The 18,570-nt window shown below is 35.8% G+C and overlaps 1 protein-coding gene across 2 annotated transcripts in view; it reads right to left on the bottom strand.

The window, feature by feature from the left end:
- The window catches only part of Nrk (Nik related kinase), a 98,561-nt gene that overhangs the window by 79,305 nt on the left and 686 nt on the right, over window positions 1-18,570 (bottom strand). For both annotated transcript variants that reach the window (XM_029534327.1, XM_021187591.2), the window contains exon 2: window positions 13,185-13,250. In XM_029534327.1, the coding sequence (XP_029390187.1) occupies window positions 13,185-13,250 (66 nt within the window). The remainder of the gene's footprint in view (window positions 1-13,184; window positions 13,251-18,570) is intronic.

Genomic DNA, 18,570 nt, shown 5'->3' with positions numbered 1-18,570 from the left:
CATATTGCAGTGATGAACTCTCAAGTTTTAGGAGAGAGAGAACTGATGGGAGTGGGAGAGCCAGCCAATGTTCCTGAGATGATGACATTGCTCTGGGTTCTTTTCTCTTTCCACTGGGTCTCAACAGTCCCCCACATGGCAGAGCTAGCCATGCCACATCAACTTGAGACCCCCTTTTGAAATCTTTATAAAATCTGTGGGTACACTATTTTTCTGGAGACTGGGAGTTGCAATTGAGGGAACATCTCTGGACCATGCTAATGGAATTTTGAAGTGGGTGATGTAATGGCTAGAAGCAAGCAGCATTGCTAATGTTCTACCTCCATTCTATACTATGTACAAACTAATGGCATCACTGTCTGTGTTCTTAAGCTAAAGGATCTAGGACTATATGTACACTAAGAGTGATATATCACAATGCAAGTAATGGATTTTATCAGATTGAGTTCTAAACAACACTAATCTTTCTGGGACTGGTCTGCCTCATCTCTGTCATAGAATATATGATCTTCCAGCAGGAGAAAACAATCAACATTATTGATTTATAGTTGGTACAATCACACTAAGTGATTGGACTCATATCCATCAGGTGCAGTTAAGCTGGACAAGGACCAATGAGTTCAACACTCTAGAGCCCTCTACTTGTACAGAAAGAAAAAAAAGAAAGCCACAGAGTAGTTTAGAGTGACTTGATTGTCTTTTTCACTCTAGTAGAATGAGCAGGCAAACATTCTCCTTTGCTAGCCTCATCCGTTCAGAGGAAGGAATTACTCACCTGGACCTAGTGAACCCTGACAGCTGCCAACAAAGAAACTTTGCCATAAAGCTCCAAAAGAAGCACAGGACAACATTTGCTATATGCAAGGAGGAGTAGCAGCTGCTTTAGGACTAAAAGACCAACCCTCTCCACCCTGTGGCAGCAGTTTTAGTTAAGCTGATTCAGCATTCCTTACCATATCAGAGCAGATGGTAAGACAAGGCCCCTCTTATTTCTTAATATAAGGCTACCAGATAATACATTTGTGACTAGGTAAAGCTGGTTCTAGTAAAGCTGGCAGGTAAAATGCAGGACTTGCCCAGCTAAATTCTAATTTCAGATGACAGCTGTGCTTGTAGTATACATATACACCTTTGGGGAATACTTGTGCTCAAAATTATTCTCTGTTCAATGGGATTAAAATTTAAGTGAATATTCTGCATTTGGGAGCCAAATTGGCAACTCTACTTCTAAAGGCCTTATATCTTTCTATTTCTGTCCTTTTAACACACAAGCCTTTGTTTGCTTGTTTGTTTGTTCATCTTTTTTACTCCCTACTTGATCAACAGTACCTTAAAATAAAATATTTAAATAAAGAAAAACAGAAAATACACAATTAAGCAGTAAATCAGTTTTGGCATAATGCTTCTGCAGAGAACACTTAAAAGTGCTAACTGTTATCTAGCCCTGGCCCTTGTGAATACTTTTCAACAGGAGACTCAGTTAGGAATTGGGAAAGTTGTTTAGTTTACCTCTCATTCTGGTTATTTTAATGCAAACAGAAGGCCAGTCCTATAAACCTACAGACACATGCTCAGGGAATAAGTCTTCATTGCTATATCTCATGCATCTATCAAGTGTGTAGCAGTCTAGAAAAAAATAATAAAAAACACCAACAGAATTCCCAAGAAACTAGTATTTACAGAGTTGAACATTGCTTTCTCTCTCTCTCTCTCTCTCTCTCTCTCTCTCTCTCTCTCTCTCTCTCTCACACACACACACACACACACACACACACACACACACACACACACACACATGCTGTGCATGGTGTAGAAGAGTAGGTCTTTTGCCTTTTAAAGCTGAAATGCTGTAATCAAATGACATTATCCAGACTGAGCAGGTTATCTTAAGAAGTATACAAGTGCATGCGTATATATACATATATTCATGCAACAACAATCAAAGGCAAGGGAGGCCACAAATTTTAAAGAGGGCAGGAGGGATGTATGGGAGTATGTGAAGGACAAACGGGAAGGGAGAATTATTGTAATTATAATCTCAAAAATTAAGAAGTTAACAAAATACATATTGTCCTATTTTATAGTTCCTTGTTTATTTATCCCTGATGTCTTATATCTGCTCTAACAGAATTATAGATATAATTATTTTGGTCTTGTTTTATAAACATTATCTTGCATAGATTTATTGACCATATTTCAACATATTCCTATCAACTCCCATACCCACACATGTCATTGAGGGACTTGGGGAAGGTTTAGGTTTATCTGGATAGTTCTGGCCTCATATTCCATCTAAAGAGCCTTAAGGCAGAAGCTGACAGTGAGTTATTCTTCTGTAATTTCTTTCTCTTAAGTCTAGGCATTTGGATTTGAGTGCAATAGAAAATATCCAAGTTCCATTTTAGTAAGGCTATATATACCAGGTGCCCACAAACATTTTTAATAATTTCCTTCAAAAACAGTCATAAAATTTATTCTATATCTGTGTATTTTCAGGGGTAGTAGTGTTTTGTTAAAGACATCAGTCAAACTTGTTCCCACAATGCACTGGGTGGAATAAATACAGACTCCACACTCTACAGATATCACTACTCTATTTCATGCTTCAACTAGTTCACACCTTTTTGTTCACACTGACTTTTTCCGGCCTCAGAGCAACTGAGGACTGAATATATTTACCTAATGCCAAGTATGATATGTTTAAAAAGTATTAAAGGGTCATAAATCAAGCATATATAAATACACAGAGCGGGGAGGGAGGAGAGGGGGAGGGAAGGAGGAAAGGAAGGAAAGGGAGAATGAAGGACAGAGACAGAAACAGAGCTGGTACAGAGGGAGGAGAAGAAGAGCTGCTAAAAAAATTTATCCTACTAAATCTTTTAAAGTTTACTATTTTGAGCCATTAAATTTCTTTTAAAGCATAATAAAATTTAGAATAGTTCAGAAACTGGCGAGCATGGGTAGAAGGTGAAGGGAAGCAAGAACTAGTATGTTCTTATTTATATGTGTTTTTCTTTCTAATGGCTGCCAATTTTCCAAGTCAGGAAATATCTGTACATGTTCTAGACATCTTCCTGAAGGTATGAAGTGCTCTTGAAACCATCTTATTCGGCCATGCCAACAACACTACAGCAAACTACAGTACCCTGAGAAAAAAATATACTCTTTCAAGTGTCCTAAATGACTCATTCAGGAGAGAGTAATAAAAAGCAGTGCTAATATTTCCATCCTTTGGAAATATTTATCTCTACACAGTACCATCTTTTGAAATAAAAGTCAGAATAGAAAGTTACTTAGCTGGTATAATTTGGAAAATCTAAGCTGTCTCTAGGGATGCCTTTGTAAGGTCTCAGGCTTCTCCATCAAGGTAAATCTGCAGAGAGCTACCAATAAAGTGGCATTTCAGAGGAGGTCACTTCTACACACGTCCATTTAGCTCCAATCGAAAATGTGCTAAACACCATGCATATAAGGTACCATGCTTGTTCCAAAGAGAGTACAAAACTGATGAAAATAGACTTTCTGGATGCACAGTGGTTTTTTTAATTATCTATTTGTTAAATGATAATATTTAAGATAAATGGAAACATAAATGTGGACAATTGAAAACGGAGACAGGAAACCTTTCCTGGTTTATTTATCCCTGATGACTTTCTATGCCAGCCATAAGCAATGCACTTTATTAGGCTTTCAATAGAACTTGTATAGCAGTTTTAAAGACTTTAGACATCCACTCCAAACCTTCTGGCTCTTTTTCACTGTCATCACAATTACTATTTTGTGTCAAGGTAGGAAGAATTTGGATGATTACAAAACTCTTGTAGAGGTTAACCACTAGGGAAACCTCAAGCGGTAAGTTCTGTTAAAACCTGCATCCCCTCTGATGGGAACAATGTAAGGACATTTTAAAACAATGCACCTGGTCCTCACCCCCACATGTGCAATGCCAGACTCTTACTGTCTACTTCCATGGGTTTCATCCTTTGCCCCTGTCTAACCTTCCAAGCTATGTTCTGATTTGTTTTTTTTTTTCCCTCTGTCTTTTCTGGGAGAAGCAGAGAAAGGGGGTTCTTAAGTTTTGTGCATTCTAATCTTTATACATAGTACTAGAATCGTATCTATTATAAATACAGAGGTACTGAGTTCAATTCCCAACCACCACATGGTGGCTTACCACCATCTGTAATGGGATCTGATGCCCTCTACTGGTTTGTCTGAAGAGAGTGACAATATACTCACATATAGAAAATAAATAAATAAATCTTTTTTAAAAATTGAAAGCATTTAAAAAGAATCGGTTATTGGACTGGATATGTAGCTCTGAGGTTAAGAGCACTTTGCTTTTCCAGAGGTCTCGAGTTCAATTACCAGCAACCATATAGTGGCTCACAACTATCTGTATTAGGATCTGATGCCCTCTACTGACATGTCTGAAGACAGTGTACCCACATATATTAAATACATACATACATACATACATACATCTTTTAAAAAATTGAAAACATTTAAAAAGAAAAAAAAAAGAAATCAATCATTGGGCTGGAGAGATGGCTCAGAGGTTAAGAGCACTATATCTTCTCTTCCAGATGTCCTGAGGTCAATTCCCAGCAACTACATGGTGGCTCATAACCGTCTATAATGAGATCTGGTGCCCTCTTCTGGTCTGAAGGCATATATACATGCAGCAGAATGCTATATACATAATAAATAAATCTTTAAAAAAAGAAAGAAAAAAAATAAAATAAATCAGTTATACACAGGCCTTACTCTACATGATTCTTTAGTGCTTTCTTTTTCTCTGGGGGTGACCAGTAGGAACAGTAACTGAAGAAAATGTCCCTGGACTCATAAGTAGAACCTTGGGCAGAAGACAATAGGGAGTGCTTTCTAGGAGTCCGAGGAGGAGTGCAGTTATGACCCTGAGCATCTTTTAAAGCCTGTTTGTGCCCATCCAGTTCTGAAATGATGCCTTAGGGCTCATCAGGAAGAAAACGGGGTGTTCCAGGGACACATTGCTAATGATCTTCATCATGACCTGAGGTTAGTTTGTTTTGTTTTGTTTTGTTTTGTTTTGTTTTGTAAATAAGGTTATTTTTGCACTTAGTGAAACAAATACTTATGTTTGCTTGATATCTAATAGACTGCTTTTTTTCTGGTCTGGATATGCTAAGATGAATATAACATAGTAGGGACTGGGGAATTGTGGGGTTTCCTCTGAAATGTCTAATTTACTACTTTTGTCAGTTTGTTCATCATCTTTCCATGCTCACATCTGTCGAGTGTGGATAGGTAAGGTACATCACAGTGCTCTTATGAGATGTTAAGGTAATAATGACAAGTAAGAGCTAGTGACAATGTAAGAACTAAGGAAATGTTTAGACCTTGAGGTCACAGTCTCTAAATGTGGATGTTTAAATCAAAACTTATAGTATTTTTCTCAAAGTCAAGAAAAGCTGTTCTCCAAGGACCCATAGACCTGTACATTTTGATCATTATAATGTGCTCTTGCTATCTCTTCCTCCTTCCCTCCCTCCCTCCTGCCCCTTTTCTTTCTTTCTTTCTTTCTTTCTTTCTTTCTTTCTTTCTTTCTTTCTTTCTTTCTTTCTTTCTTTCTTTCTTGCACTTCAAAGTTAATGATTTATACAAAATGTTGCTGGCAGTGCTTAGAATATAATCAATCTTTTTTCTCACCTCAGGGGACTCCAAACAATCTAGCCTCCTTTTTCTCGTCATGAGGGGACTGTGCCTAAAAAGACAAACTTAAAGATACTTTCTTATCTTATAATAAAAATGACCCATAAGACACCATGGTGCCATTATTTCTCCTATTTAATAACATAAAATTCACATCTAATTTCCCTTTCCTTTCCCCATGCTTTTGTAGAGGGGCAATTTATTATAACATTGTGTAGATAAGCTGAGAAAAATAAAAAACTTTAGCATAAAGACCTGTTTGTATATTGTTTGCTTTTTATATTTTTATTTGATTTTGCTAATAGGATTCTTTGTAAGTTTTTACCATTGTATTTGCTGTGTAAAATCTATTTCTAAGAACTTCCAATTTTCTGTTTAGAATAATGTTCAGAGAGTCACAGTTAACTTCTTAACACATTTGGCTCCACTAGCAATAGTAACTTAGAGACTAGTATACAAGTTTGATAGAATGTTAAGAAGCTCTAAAACAAATTAGGGCTCATTCTTACATCTAATTCCATGTTTCAATAAGCAAGGGCCATTTTTTGAAGTATCTAATGACATGTAATGGTGACCTAGTGGTAAACTACTAAAGGCTAAAACAAAGCAGAAACTCTTGAAACTTAAACACCTTAAACTGAATTTGCTCTGTGAATATGAGTGTGGTTTTATACATGTGCTTAAGGCTTGCATATCCACATATTATATTGACTACACTAATGATCTTATAAGAAAAATTCACACATGACTTGTTCTTCTCTAACTATAATATTAATGACTTCTTCATTCTTCAATATTAATTGAGATACATAGGCTTTGACAAACCAGAGAATACATGCAACCCTAAAATTCAGAGGCCTGCGTCCATTTGCAGTTTGAGAGGTACCATTGCCAAGATAGAAACAAATCATTTTCTCCAAGGCCTTTAATACTCAGTACTTTCCATTAGTGTGGCCTGGGTCTCAATTTATTTAGCCTATACTGGTTCCTTTCACCATCCTCACTACAAATATTCTACCTCTGTTCTCTTAGTGATAATAAAACTCTTCTTAGAATCTCATTGATTCGTTATAATTTCTATAGCCAGTAAAATAAATAAATAAATAAATAAATAAATTAAATAAATACCACTCCTATTTTCTACCCTCTTGCCCACTCTTATTCATCCCCTTTTCTTCCTTCCTCTTAGCATCATTCCTTCCTCTAATGTTGGTCTCAATTAAGTAAGACAAGAAAAATTGCCTCCCAGTAGGTTTTGATTATCTTTCCATATTCCACTCAACACAGAATATGATAGACAGTATGTATTCAATAACTTTGGGGAATTTCTATCATTAAACGTTCAAAATAATGCTTTTAGATAATAGACACTTTTAACATTTCTTGTGCTAGGGCAGTCTTGTGTTACTTGAGAAAGACTAATCCTTACACCAGAGGCATATTATCCAAAAGGAACCATGGCACAGGAAGGAGGTGGAGTCATGGGCAGGCTCTGGAATTGGGCTGTTGTATTAGGAAGGCACAATAGCTTGGTATGCCTATGGCTTCAATTAATCTTCAGCTTCAACTACTGCTTCAGAGGCTTGAAATGTATGATAAAATACCCAGTGTTGTGTTCTCTGTGGGCACTCAAGTCATATTTGTTGGCTGACTTAATTGAGCTATATTTGCAAAATGGCAAGGATGTGAGGAAACTTTCCTACCTAAAAAGAAAGCATTCACAGTGCTAGACATTTGCTAGGCAAATAAACAGTATAATTTCAGCCTAAAAGGAAAAATATTCGCTCTCCCATCCAATAGACCTAGTGGCTAGGCAACTCAAATGTCAGCACCATATTTTTGGAAATTAATTTTAAATATCATAAATTGTATGTCATCAACTTTGAAGACATTTCTTTCCTTCCTGTCTTTTCCCATTCCTTGCTCCAAATTAAAATGCAGAAAATGCAACTAATAAACCTAAATCTCACCTGTCTGGTAAGGTTGGCAAATAGGAGCAGTGTGCACAGCAGTGTGTAAAAAAATAAAATGTAAGAGCCATACATTAGGCAGCTTTTTAAAACAAGTTTTCCTCAATTACTGTAGCACTTCCAGAGTGAAAACAGGTCAGGGATTTGCTTAACCTTCTGATTACCAATGGGCAGATTTTTCTACTTAGGTCTCCCAAGGATCAACAACCAAGGCAGTTTTCAGTTTCAGAACTATCTCCATATTGCCATACATTTGTAGGGTAATTCAGATGAGTTTGACTTTGCTTGAAATGGCTGCCTTGTCTCATCTAGTTCCTTTTACTGACTTCATCATGTTAGCAGTTCAGTTGAGTGCTCATGAAGATTGTGGTCATTCTGTTCATTCAGAAAGTCCTGTTGCCTGCTTCACTTTTACTAGTACCATATTTAGTCCAGTTGTGCCACATACTAATGCATTTTTGCATTTTTAGCATCTGTGGTACCAACTTTTACCTTTGAAATGGATATTATAATAATAACTCAACTAATTTTCAAGCCTATTTCAGGGGGGTAAAATCGAGGAGAAAACAGAAAAACATGCTAAAGAATACATTTTTTGTGTGTGAACTAAAACATAGAAATGTTCCAAGTAGTTGCTACTAGCTAGCAATCACCTAGTATGCAAGAAGGTCCTGGAACTACAGGATTATTGTCATTAGTATTCTGAGAGTAGGACTTGCTTCCATCATATATGGTGTCAGGTATTCAGTGAAGTGCTGTATCTCAAAGTCACAAGAAACTTTGGCAATTCTCTTGTCTAGTATATTGATGTTATTGTTGAACAAATATACTCATAAAACTTAAAAGCCATGCTTAGTGTAAGTTAAGAGGGTCAGGTTGCCAGTTTCTACCCTTCTTCTCTAAAGAGACTTTGTCACTTCATATTTCATGAAATTACTGCAGTTCTTCTGTGTATATCTCTCCTTGAGAAATTTGAGTTTTAGCTTGAATTGTTGTAGAATGAGCTGCAATCTCTTTTCTGAAACACTGATTTGCTGTTATTATGCTCCCCTCTCTTGGGGGGATGGAAGTCATTCATGTACTATGGTGTACATAGGAGAATACCTTAGTAGATTGGATTCTCTCCTACCTTCATAAGGGCTCTGCTGATTGAACTCAGACCATCAGGCTTGTGTTACAAGATCCTGTAACCACTAAGCTATCTTACTAGCCTATATATAACCCATTTTCTTTTTTTGCACCTATGTCATTTCTTGGTCCAATGTTAAATATTTTTCGAATTGAAATTACTAATCACAAGCTATGAGCCTAGTAATTAAAGGTAAAGTGGAATCTACTATTTCTAACCCTACTTGGGGGAAAATGGAAAAGCAGTACTTCTCCACGAACAAGGAAGGAAAAGGAAGCCCACAGTTTCAAGTCAAGTTTGTAGTGGCAGGGAGGGGGATAGGGTGGGAAGATAGGTGTCTAATTGGAAGAAGGAAGGGAAAAGACTTAGAAGGTAGCGTAAGACTCAGGCTTTAGTACAATGTGCACAGACCTCAGCAGACAGCTGGAAACCTGCTAGAGAAGAAGAACTTGGAACCATCAGAGAGACATCAGAGAGACTTGAACCAAAACAAACAACAGCAGGGGATGTGGTTGGCAGCACTGAAAAAACAAAGGGCTCTGTGAGTCATTCTCACATTAACTTCCAATGGTATCCTATCTCCATTTTGTTGTATAGGTTAGTTCTGCAATGTCTAATATATAATAGAAAATAGATGTACATGTCTATGTAAGACACAGACATGTTTTTGTAACATCGCAGACTGGAATGACAATCTAACAAAAAATATTGACTAGAAAATTACCCAGTATCTTACTAATCTAAGAATTTAATTCAACATTTCTCATCTGCATATTTAGGCATAACTATAATGATGTTGTAAGAGCAATACTATGTTATTTAGCACACTGAGTATATCTCTGACCTTTTATTAAATACTGCTTTACAAAATAGTGAAATAACAAGTATAAAGTAACTCCCTTTTTTAAAAAAAATCAATTCCAGTATTAGTTCATTTTTTTGTGAAAATAATACTAAAAATAATGGCAGTAATAGATGTCTTAAAGGAAACCTACTATATGTCAAACATTCTATAAATACTGTTTCTATAAAGTTTCTTCAAAACTTACAGAGTCTATCTTATAAACAACAAAAAATATATAGTCAGAGGTAAAATAAGTGATTCAAGGTCATAGCTCTAAGTAGCAAATTAGGTCTGTCTGGTTCAAAGGAGCTATGTCCTCACCAAAAATATGCTAATTCTACACCACAAGGAGTGTCTCTATGCTTCTAATCTGGAGTACTTATCATAAACTTCTAAAGGTAGAATTATTAGCATAAAAAGTATACCCAGTTTAAAATTAATTACAATTTAATCTATATTGTTTTCTATGGGGGTAGTATTAATATACTTTTTGCAAAAGGATGTTAATTTGAGGTATAATAAAATGTGTCATGAATAACAGAGAGAAATCTTTAGGTTGTACATAGAGCTTTAATCATCAATATACTGCAACAAGTTTTTCCTTAGAAAACTCTGACAGTGAAAAGCATTTTCTATCTCTGGATCTGAATCGATTCATATAAAATTCTTGGAAGTTGAACAACCAATGAACCTTAAGGATGAAGAAAGGTACCACCTGCAAGCCTAAATCAGTCCTGAGCATGGGCTCACATATGGCCACAGTGGAAATAGATATACATATGAGCACACATGAAGAAATCATGCATTCTAGGTGATTTATGACAAGTCAGGAGTGAATTTAGATGACAATGCAAGTCTTGGGAAGCAGGCATACAGGCATCTCTCCATGTATTCATGGCACAGAGTTTATGACAAGACACCAACACACTGAGGAGCACTAGAAAGTACACCAATTCCTTTCTACCTAAGGAATAAATCCCCTATTCAGATGAAAGGCAGATAACCCTATTCATTCCTGAGTACACATATAAAAAAGGTAAGAATTATAGTCCTCTCTGGAGAGAAGTCAAAACTAGTTTGGAAGGCAAACAATGTGGAATATGGTGGAGTATGTCAGAGGCGGAGAGAGAGGGTTTGCTAAGAGTGAAGTTGACAGAGAAAAATAGAGAACTTCCCCCTACCCTCAGTATGGTGAGTACGGTGTTAACAAGAACTTAGTAAGAAGTAATACTACTGGGAGGGGGGTGTCTCTGAAACACACACACACACACACACACACACACACACACACACACACACACACTCAACTTCAGAAACTATGGAAACCAAGGGGAATGGAGTGACATGTTTATATTGCTGAGAGAGAAAACCCAGAAAATATCAATCCAGCTCCTATGCCTGTAAATATCTTTCAGAGGTAATGGAGAAGTCATGTATTTCATTAGTAGAAGCCTCAAATTACAAGAAACATAAGGGTCTTCAGGCTTAGGCTCTTCTTATCAGATATAAAATTAGATCTTTATAAAGAAAATTCTAGAAAGGGCTAAAACAAAAGTTGATATAAAAAGCATTTATTTTATTTGGTCTGAGGGAGTTGACAATGCAACCCTCCAAAGGTGAATACGGAAACAATGAGCATATTCAATATAAATAAACTTAAAATACAACTGCAGGATATGTAAAAGCAAAATTGAAAATAATCCAGTATACCACCCAAGTGTAATAAGTGTAAAGGCATTCACTGACTTACATTAACATAAAATATATATTTAAATCTTTACTGTGAGTGAAATTTATTAAATACAAGAACCAGAGTTTTTTAAAAAAAATAAATTTCCATGCATAACATACCTTTTTCCTTGTTTGTTCTTCTGGTGATGAGGAGATCACCCTTGTGATGTTTATTTAATTCTTACCTTATTTCCAAAACTTGGTGATGGAGAAGGCTTTATACTTCTTAGTCAGAAGAATTATACTTACATATATATTTATACACACCAACACAGGAATTGAAATATTTATAGACTATACCCATATTCTAAATGTGTCTCTTATAAAAGGGTATTTTCCTACCCATATAAAAGGTGCTTTATCATCAGATAGAGAGGCAAAACTGAGAATTTTAACAGATAAGAAATAAAACACAGCATAAGCAATATAATCGGCTCTGTGCCGTTGTTAGTTTGTAGACAATCAATTCTGCTTATGTGTAAGAAGGAATGTGTATTTGAAGGACAGGAAATGTTTGTCCTTTTTTTTATGGTCTCTCTCTTTCCAATCAATCTCTCTCTCTCTCTCTCTCTCTCTCTCTCTCCTTGTAGTTTCTTTCTACACCTAGGGCATGGCTCCTTTGCTATTGCTGCTATGTGGACTGTGCTTTGGTATGAAATTTTAAAAGCATATTTTACACCAATGCTGGCAGATACATTAGAGAAGAAGCTCTACTGGGAAGATGTTGCTCCAGACAAGTCCTGATAGAGGGTACCCTTGTCTGAATAACAAAGATTTTTCCTTTAGGCCTATATCAGTGCATTGCTATACTTTCAGTATAAACATGCCTGTAACCTGTTGGCAGTAACGATTAGCCTAGAGACAGTGATATTGGTTTTAAGGAAAAGGTCTTGGAATAAGAAGTACTTCCTTGTATAGACCTTTTATTTTATATTACAAGATAGAGGAAACATATGTTTATCATATTTTACAAGAAGCAGACTTGAGTAAATACATGCCAGCCCTTAGTATGTCAGAAGCCTAAAATGTATCAATATCCTCCACAACACATCATATTTATACCCTTGATATCAGTTTTTAAATTTCCAGGAACTAGACCAACAATGATCCTCTCATCTAAATAAACTTCCACATTTTATTCATCTACAATGCTATGACTTTTTTAAGAGTTAATATGTGACAAAATTATATGGGTGTGTGATTACTTGCATATGTGGATGTTTCAAACAAGTTCCTATACGTATGTATAGACATTTAATGTAAAGTTTCAATATTATAACCCCCAGAAAAGTGGGAACTTTATTTTGTTTAATCTTTAGCTCATCCCAAGAGATTATCACAGTTCTTGGGACATCCTTAATGTATAATATATAATCATTAAATAAATATATCATTTCTTGGAAACTTCTTCAGCAAGCTTTATACATTTAGATATGTGCACTAAAATGGAAAATTATGAACTTTGATTATCAATAGTAAAACTTAAAGTTCAATATGGACAACTAAAACATTGATATGTATTATAAAATAAATAATATTATTTTGGTACATCCTAATTTTCTCCTTTCAACTGAAAACTTTAATTTTTGCTATGTATTTTATATGTTATGTTCACTGGTTCAACAGATTTTATAATGTTTTTCTTTCACATTAATAAAGAAAAAATGTAAATGCCAATTATATATTTTAACATTATTCACCTCTCTGATTGATGCACTGCACTTAAGAGTATTTTATTTGCATTGTTGGGATTTGACTCACAATTACTGTTGTTATTATAAAATCAAGCATGAATAAGTAACCTAGCTCCACTTACCAAGAAGATTCTTCCATAAGTACCAAGACCAATGGCTTTATCTAGTGAGAATATTCCAGTTGGATCCTACAAAAATTAGAACAAAATTATCAGTTTTCTTGAAAAAATTCCAATCTTCATTGTTCCTTTAGAATTTACAAAAGGTACCCCATAAATGTGATGAATCCATTGTTTCCCAAAAGAATAGGTAACAATGTTTTTAGATTAAGTAGAGTCCTTCACACACAAAAAAGAACACTAAGAAATGTAATTATACTGTAAAACCTGAAGATAGTGTGGGTATTCCTTCTTACATTCACATTTGTATCAATTGAGTGTCTTTTCATGGCACAGGTAAATCAATATTGTCTTGACTCTTCACACCAGAACTATTAACTAACTATACAACTCTAGGTAACTCATTTATACTCTAGGATTCTAGTATCACATGTGTGAAATGAAGGCATTATGCTCAGTGATTTCTGAGCTCTAATATTTAGATTCTCTCATCCTAAAATCCAGATGTTTCCACAGGATTGACAAAACAATTGTCAAGGCAGGAATCCGGAATCTTGAGATTTGTCAGCAAGCATGTTTACCTGCCAAGCCATCTTGCAAAGTCTGCTTACTTCTTAAAAGAATTAAATAAGTTAACTAACTGTTATTGGTAAGCCATTATTTTTATAAGTTGGTGTTTAACTTGATAAAGATACAATATGTTAGGGAACTCTCATATTGTTTATGCAGCCTGAATCTCTGAAACCTAAAATATATATATATATATATCAGAAATTTGCTTCATCCTATTTCTGTCCATCAATAATGAGCATATCTTATAGTCAGATTTTAAGTGAGGAAAAGGACGGTGGAAATCACAGAGCCTTTATTTTAGTTTCATTAATGTTGTTAGAAATCTTGTTATTTTCTATTCAAAAACCATCTTAATGACCTTAATGCTCACTTTAAATAAAATACAACATTTTTACATTTCACGTTTTAAAAGTATATTGAACTTAGTATTGATGTTGTTGTTAATCCTTATCATTTTGTAATATATTTTACAACTAAATTAAGATAAAAGGAAAAACTGTTGATCTATTAAATTAATACACAGCTTTTATAACTCATTTCTTATTTTTATTCAGCACACATTTATTCTATATTGTAATATAAGAAACCCAATCGCTAGATCTTCTCTCAAAATGGAGGAGGAAAAAAGCCAAATAAACTTATTTCTGAGTCAGAACTCATTAAGAAATTTTTAAAAATATTTGTCAAGTAGTTCTATTTATTCAAATTCTCTTTAAATGGAAACCCTAATTGAGTTGCCCTTGCAATCTGGAATTTAAGAGTTTTTATTTTTTAATTTATTTTTCCTTCTGACTAAGGAGAAGGCAATAGTGAGCCCCCCCCCCCCCCCCGCTGATTTCCTTAAGGGTATGGAAATAGGAAGCAAAAGAACCACTAGGAGGCAGTATCTGCTGGTTAAGGAAGATGCGCCTAGGGAAAGGAGGAAGAAAAGTACCACGTGGTCAAAGGTAGCGAGAAGTTCCAAGTGTGCTTAAATTTACTTAAACGTGAGGAAGGTGTTCCCTTGGTTACACAACAAAGGAGGGACTAAACACTCTAAGTGCACAGAGGGAGATGGCACAGGATTCTCTTTCCCTATTTTTAATCTTATGAATTGTAATTTTATAAAAAAGAACTAATGGGTAGAATCTCTAAACTGTTGGCTCTAATGGGATAAGTTCTAGAGTGGAAGAATGAGCTTTACAATAGAACTGGAGCTAGAACGGAAAAGTCCTTTTATTTCACTAGTTCATAATCCATGCAGTGATATTTCCCTCCATTAGGGAATCCTGTTTAAAATTAATCTTTAGGGCTAATATGAAATTATAAAATCAGAATGTCCTTAGACGATTCTTTTAAAATACCCAGGTGATTCTCAATTTGTGTACCCTGTTGTCTCTGCACAAACCTATGGAAAAAAAAAAAAAACCAAAACACTGGCCTAGAGACAGGGAACGTGGCTCAGAAAAAAAATAAATTAAATTACAATGTCAAGCTGAGGCCCTCTTCTACTTGTAATGCATGGTGTGCTGGATATTTCAAAGCTTGGGCACTTGAAGGCAAAATGGCTTCCACACAGCCGCTAAGGGACTTGGTAAAGTAGGAAGCGTCTCATGGCCGAATGCTGAACTCAGGGTTTGCATTCTTAGTGAAGACTGGGAAAACTGGAAGGTATATTTAAATATAAACTTAATGTAATTCAAATATAGTGTTTGGGTCATGTACTATTTCAGATCACCTCGGCCACTACTGTTCTCAAAGACTATCTAATCCTGACCCTAATATAGATTAGGAGTACACACGGCAGTGTCACATACCAAGGCCGAAGCCACAAGGAATGTGGCCATAGAAGGCTTGGGGGACAATCATAGTGATGGACAAGTCTCTTTTGGAGACAAAGAGGACTGAGTTATGCAGGCCACATATAATAAATCAAATATTAATAGAGAATTAATAGAATAAATAAATAAATAAATAATAAGTACACCCCTTGTATAGATTAAGCAAGGCAAAACACTATTTTAAAACGATGCATGAACCCATACAACATTGCAATTCTCTTTTTTTAGAAAGTTTATAGCCACTTAAAAATTGGGAAACGTTACAGCTGGTCATTAACACGTATGGTTAAATGGTGGCCCATATCTTTAGTACCAGGGCTAAGAAAATAAGGGCTTAAGAATAAGGAGCCCAATGCCAGGGTCAGCTATATAAGTAGTTTGGAAGGTGGCCAGGGCTACACAAGTCCCTGTCTTCAAAACAAAGAGCAAATTGTTTTGGCCTTCTTATTTTATGTCTCTAAAATCTTATTACAAAAGGGTTTATAATTACATTACAATACCATCTACAATTGTGTACTTTGTGATTTTCTTCTCTGTGTAATGTTTTAGGAATAAAATATTATCTAATTTTATCTGATATATTAATAAATATTAATAAGAATTAATAAAAATTAGAATAATAAAATGTTATCTAATCGCACAGACATTTTTAATCACTGTTTTGTTATTGTGTGTTATAAAAGAGGCTCTTTGATGCCCAGTCTATTTGTAACTCACAATAACTTCAAACTCATGATCCTTCTACCTCTGGTTTAAATCTCCACCCCTTTCTTTAAAGTCCAATTTTTACTCTTGTACAAGCTTGCACTCTCAAGGGTTTCTGATTGCTGGTGATTAAATTTCACAACCACAAAGAGTACAAAATATTAAAATCTCTAAATCTACATTTAATTGTATTTCTATAATCTGCAAAAATGTATGTCTATGTTGACAAGTGCCTGTATAGTATGGGAATTGAACCCAGGGACTCATGGTAGCACTCAATCTACTGCTAGGCCGACCACACCCAAGTCTCCAAGATACCATCAACATGATGGTTCAAGGTTTGAATCTCTTCTCATTATCCTGCTGTTTTCAAATGGTTATACTTACCAGGGACATATGCCAATAATATTCTGTCCTTCATATGTGTCCTATTGAGAATAATTACTAAAAGGGACACTGCCTAGGCCATTTTCTTTACTTGAACATCTCTCCTTGTCATCAAAAGGCAAACTAAATTAGCTATCAATTTCTCTATTACTTTCTTTTGAAGTCATCAGGATATGTTAAATGTCAACAGAACAAAACAAAAACCCTATGCCTCAGTGACTGCAGAAACCATGTCTTTAAATCTCTAAGCATGCTGCTCTCCAGCTATATTTATTTTCTTGGAATTTGAATCTGGGAAAGGGGAGAATTACCCATGATTTGCTCAGATAGTATATAAAAATGAATCTGTTATAAAATTCTTAAATGTAAGAATTTTCCTAAACAGAACCTTTCATGATGATTTAAAAATGAGGGAAAAGACCATTGGCACCCAAGGTTCTTGTGTCTTTTCCATATGCCTCAACTTTAGAAGGCGATCTCATCTTACTCTTTTAGAACCACCGCTGCCCTCCCTCAATCTGGAGAACACTAATGTTCTACTGAGCTATAATATAAAGATCGTGCTTATCTCATGGCCTCACCTCAGATCAGAATATCCCAAAGCCAGGGCCACGTCAGCTAATCCAGGGAATTTAGTCCCATTCTTTGGGCTAAACACACCTTTACTTTTTCCCTTTGTTATTCCTTGGGGTTTTGAAATTCCCCATGCTATCATTTCTATAAGGTCTTTTTCATCCCTTAACTTCGTCATTTTTTAGAAAGCAGTTGATTTCAGTGTGTCCACGTGTGCTTTCACCACGCCCCGCCCTTCCCCCAGAGCAGGCTGAGGAAGGGACAAGCTCACTCACTGGCCTTACAGTCTTATCAATCTTAATCTGAATAGGAAAAATCCTGCTCTGGTGGAAGGGAATCCAACTGAAGTCTCCATAGTCCAGAAATCTCTTCCATACATCCTGGAAAAGAAGTGATTTCAGGTGTATCTGGGAAGAAAAAAGGTTTAATTTTTAAAAATTCTTTGGCCTTATTTTATGAAGTTGCAATAACTGTGATTCTAATACTTGCTATTCAACAGTTTTGTATTGAAGTATGTTCTTTTTAATGACTGATAACAGTTTGCTAGAATATTAGCCATGTCCATCACCTCCCCTCACCACATACCATTCTAATGTAAAATATAAAGGGAGGCTTTGGGAGTGTCCCGCTTTTAGGGAGGCAAGTATCAGCCATCATTAACAACACATATCTTTAAATGCCAAACATACACAAAATTAATTAAGGCAGGATGACTTTGAATAGTCCTATAACCTCAAGGTTAATATTTAGCTTTTCTCAAGGCAAGGAGGCCACTGCCCTGAACTACACACATGCTTAGTGATCATTCCAGCCCAGTGCCTGCTCATTTCTCCTTTGGAGAGTCCAGGGGCCCTTTGCATTCAAGAGAGGGTGCAAGTGAAATGCCAATCTAAAAAGGGAACTTGAAAAATGAATTTGGGTGGGATCCAGTATCAGCGAGAAACCAGATGCCATTGAAATACACGGTGTTGCTACAGTAGGAAGATGGCTTTAGTAGCCCACCAATCAATTTCAACTGGGCACTGAAAAAGGAGTCCCCGCACATGATAACCACGACCAAAGTTATATTTCATTATCTAAGAGAGATGATACACTTTTAAAAATTAATAGGCATGTACAGAATTCCGTTCCTTCTGGAGAGGCGTCGAGTTCTTTTCACTCCAGCAATACTTACTCCAGAACCTTCTCCTGGTGAGAATAAAGTTTTAGAAACTATTACAAAGTGAGAGCCGCGTGATGCCGTGAGTATGTATGTGTGTGTGTGTGTGTGTGTGTGTGTGTGTGTGTGTGAGAGAGAGAGAGAGAGAGAGAGAGAGAGAGAGAGAGAGAGA

The sequence above is a fragment of the Mus pahari genome, chromosome X, assembly GCF_900095145.1.
Source record: "Mus pahari chromosome X, PAHARI_EIJ_v1.1, whole genome shotgun sequence".
Taxonomy (NCBI): domain Eukaryota; kingdom Metazoa; phylum Chordata; class Mammalia; order Rodentia; family Muridae; genus Mus; species Mus pahari.
The sequence above is the reverse complement of the archived record's forward strand: the minus strand, read 5'-3'. Positions and strand labels throughout refer to the sequence as shown.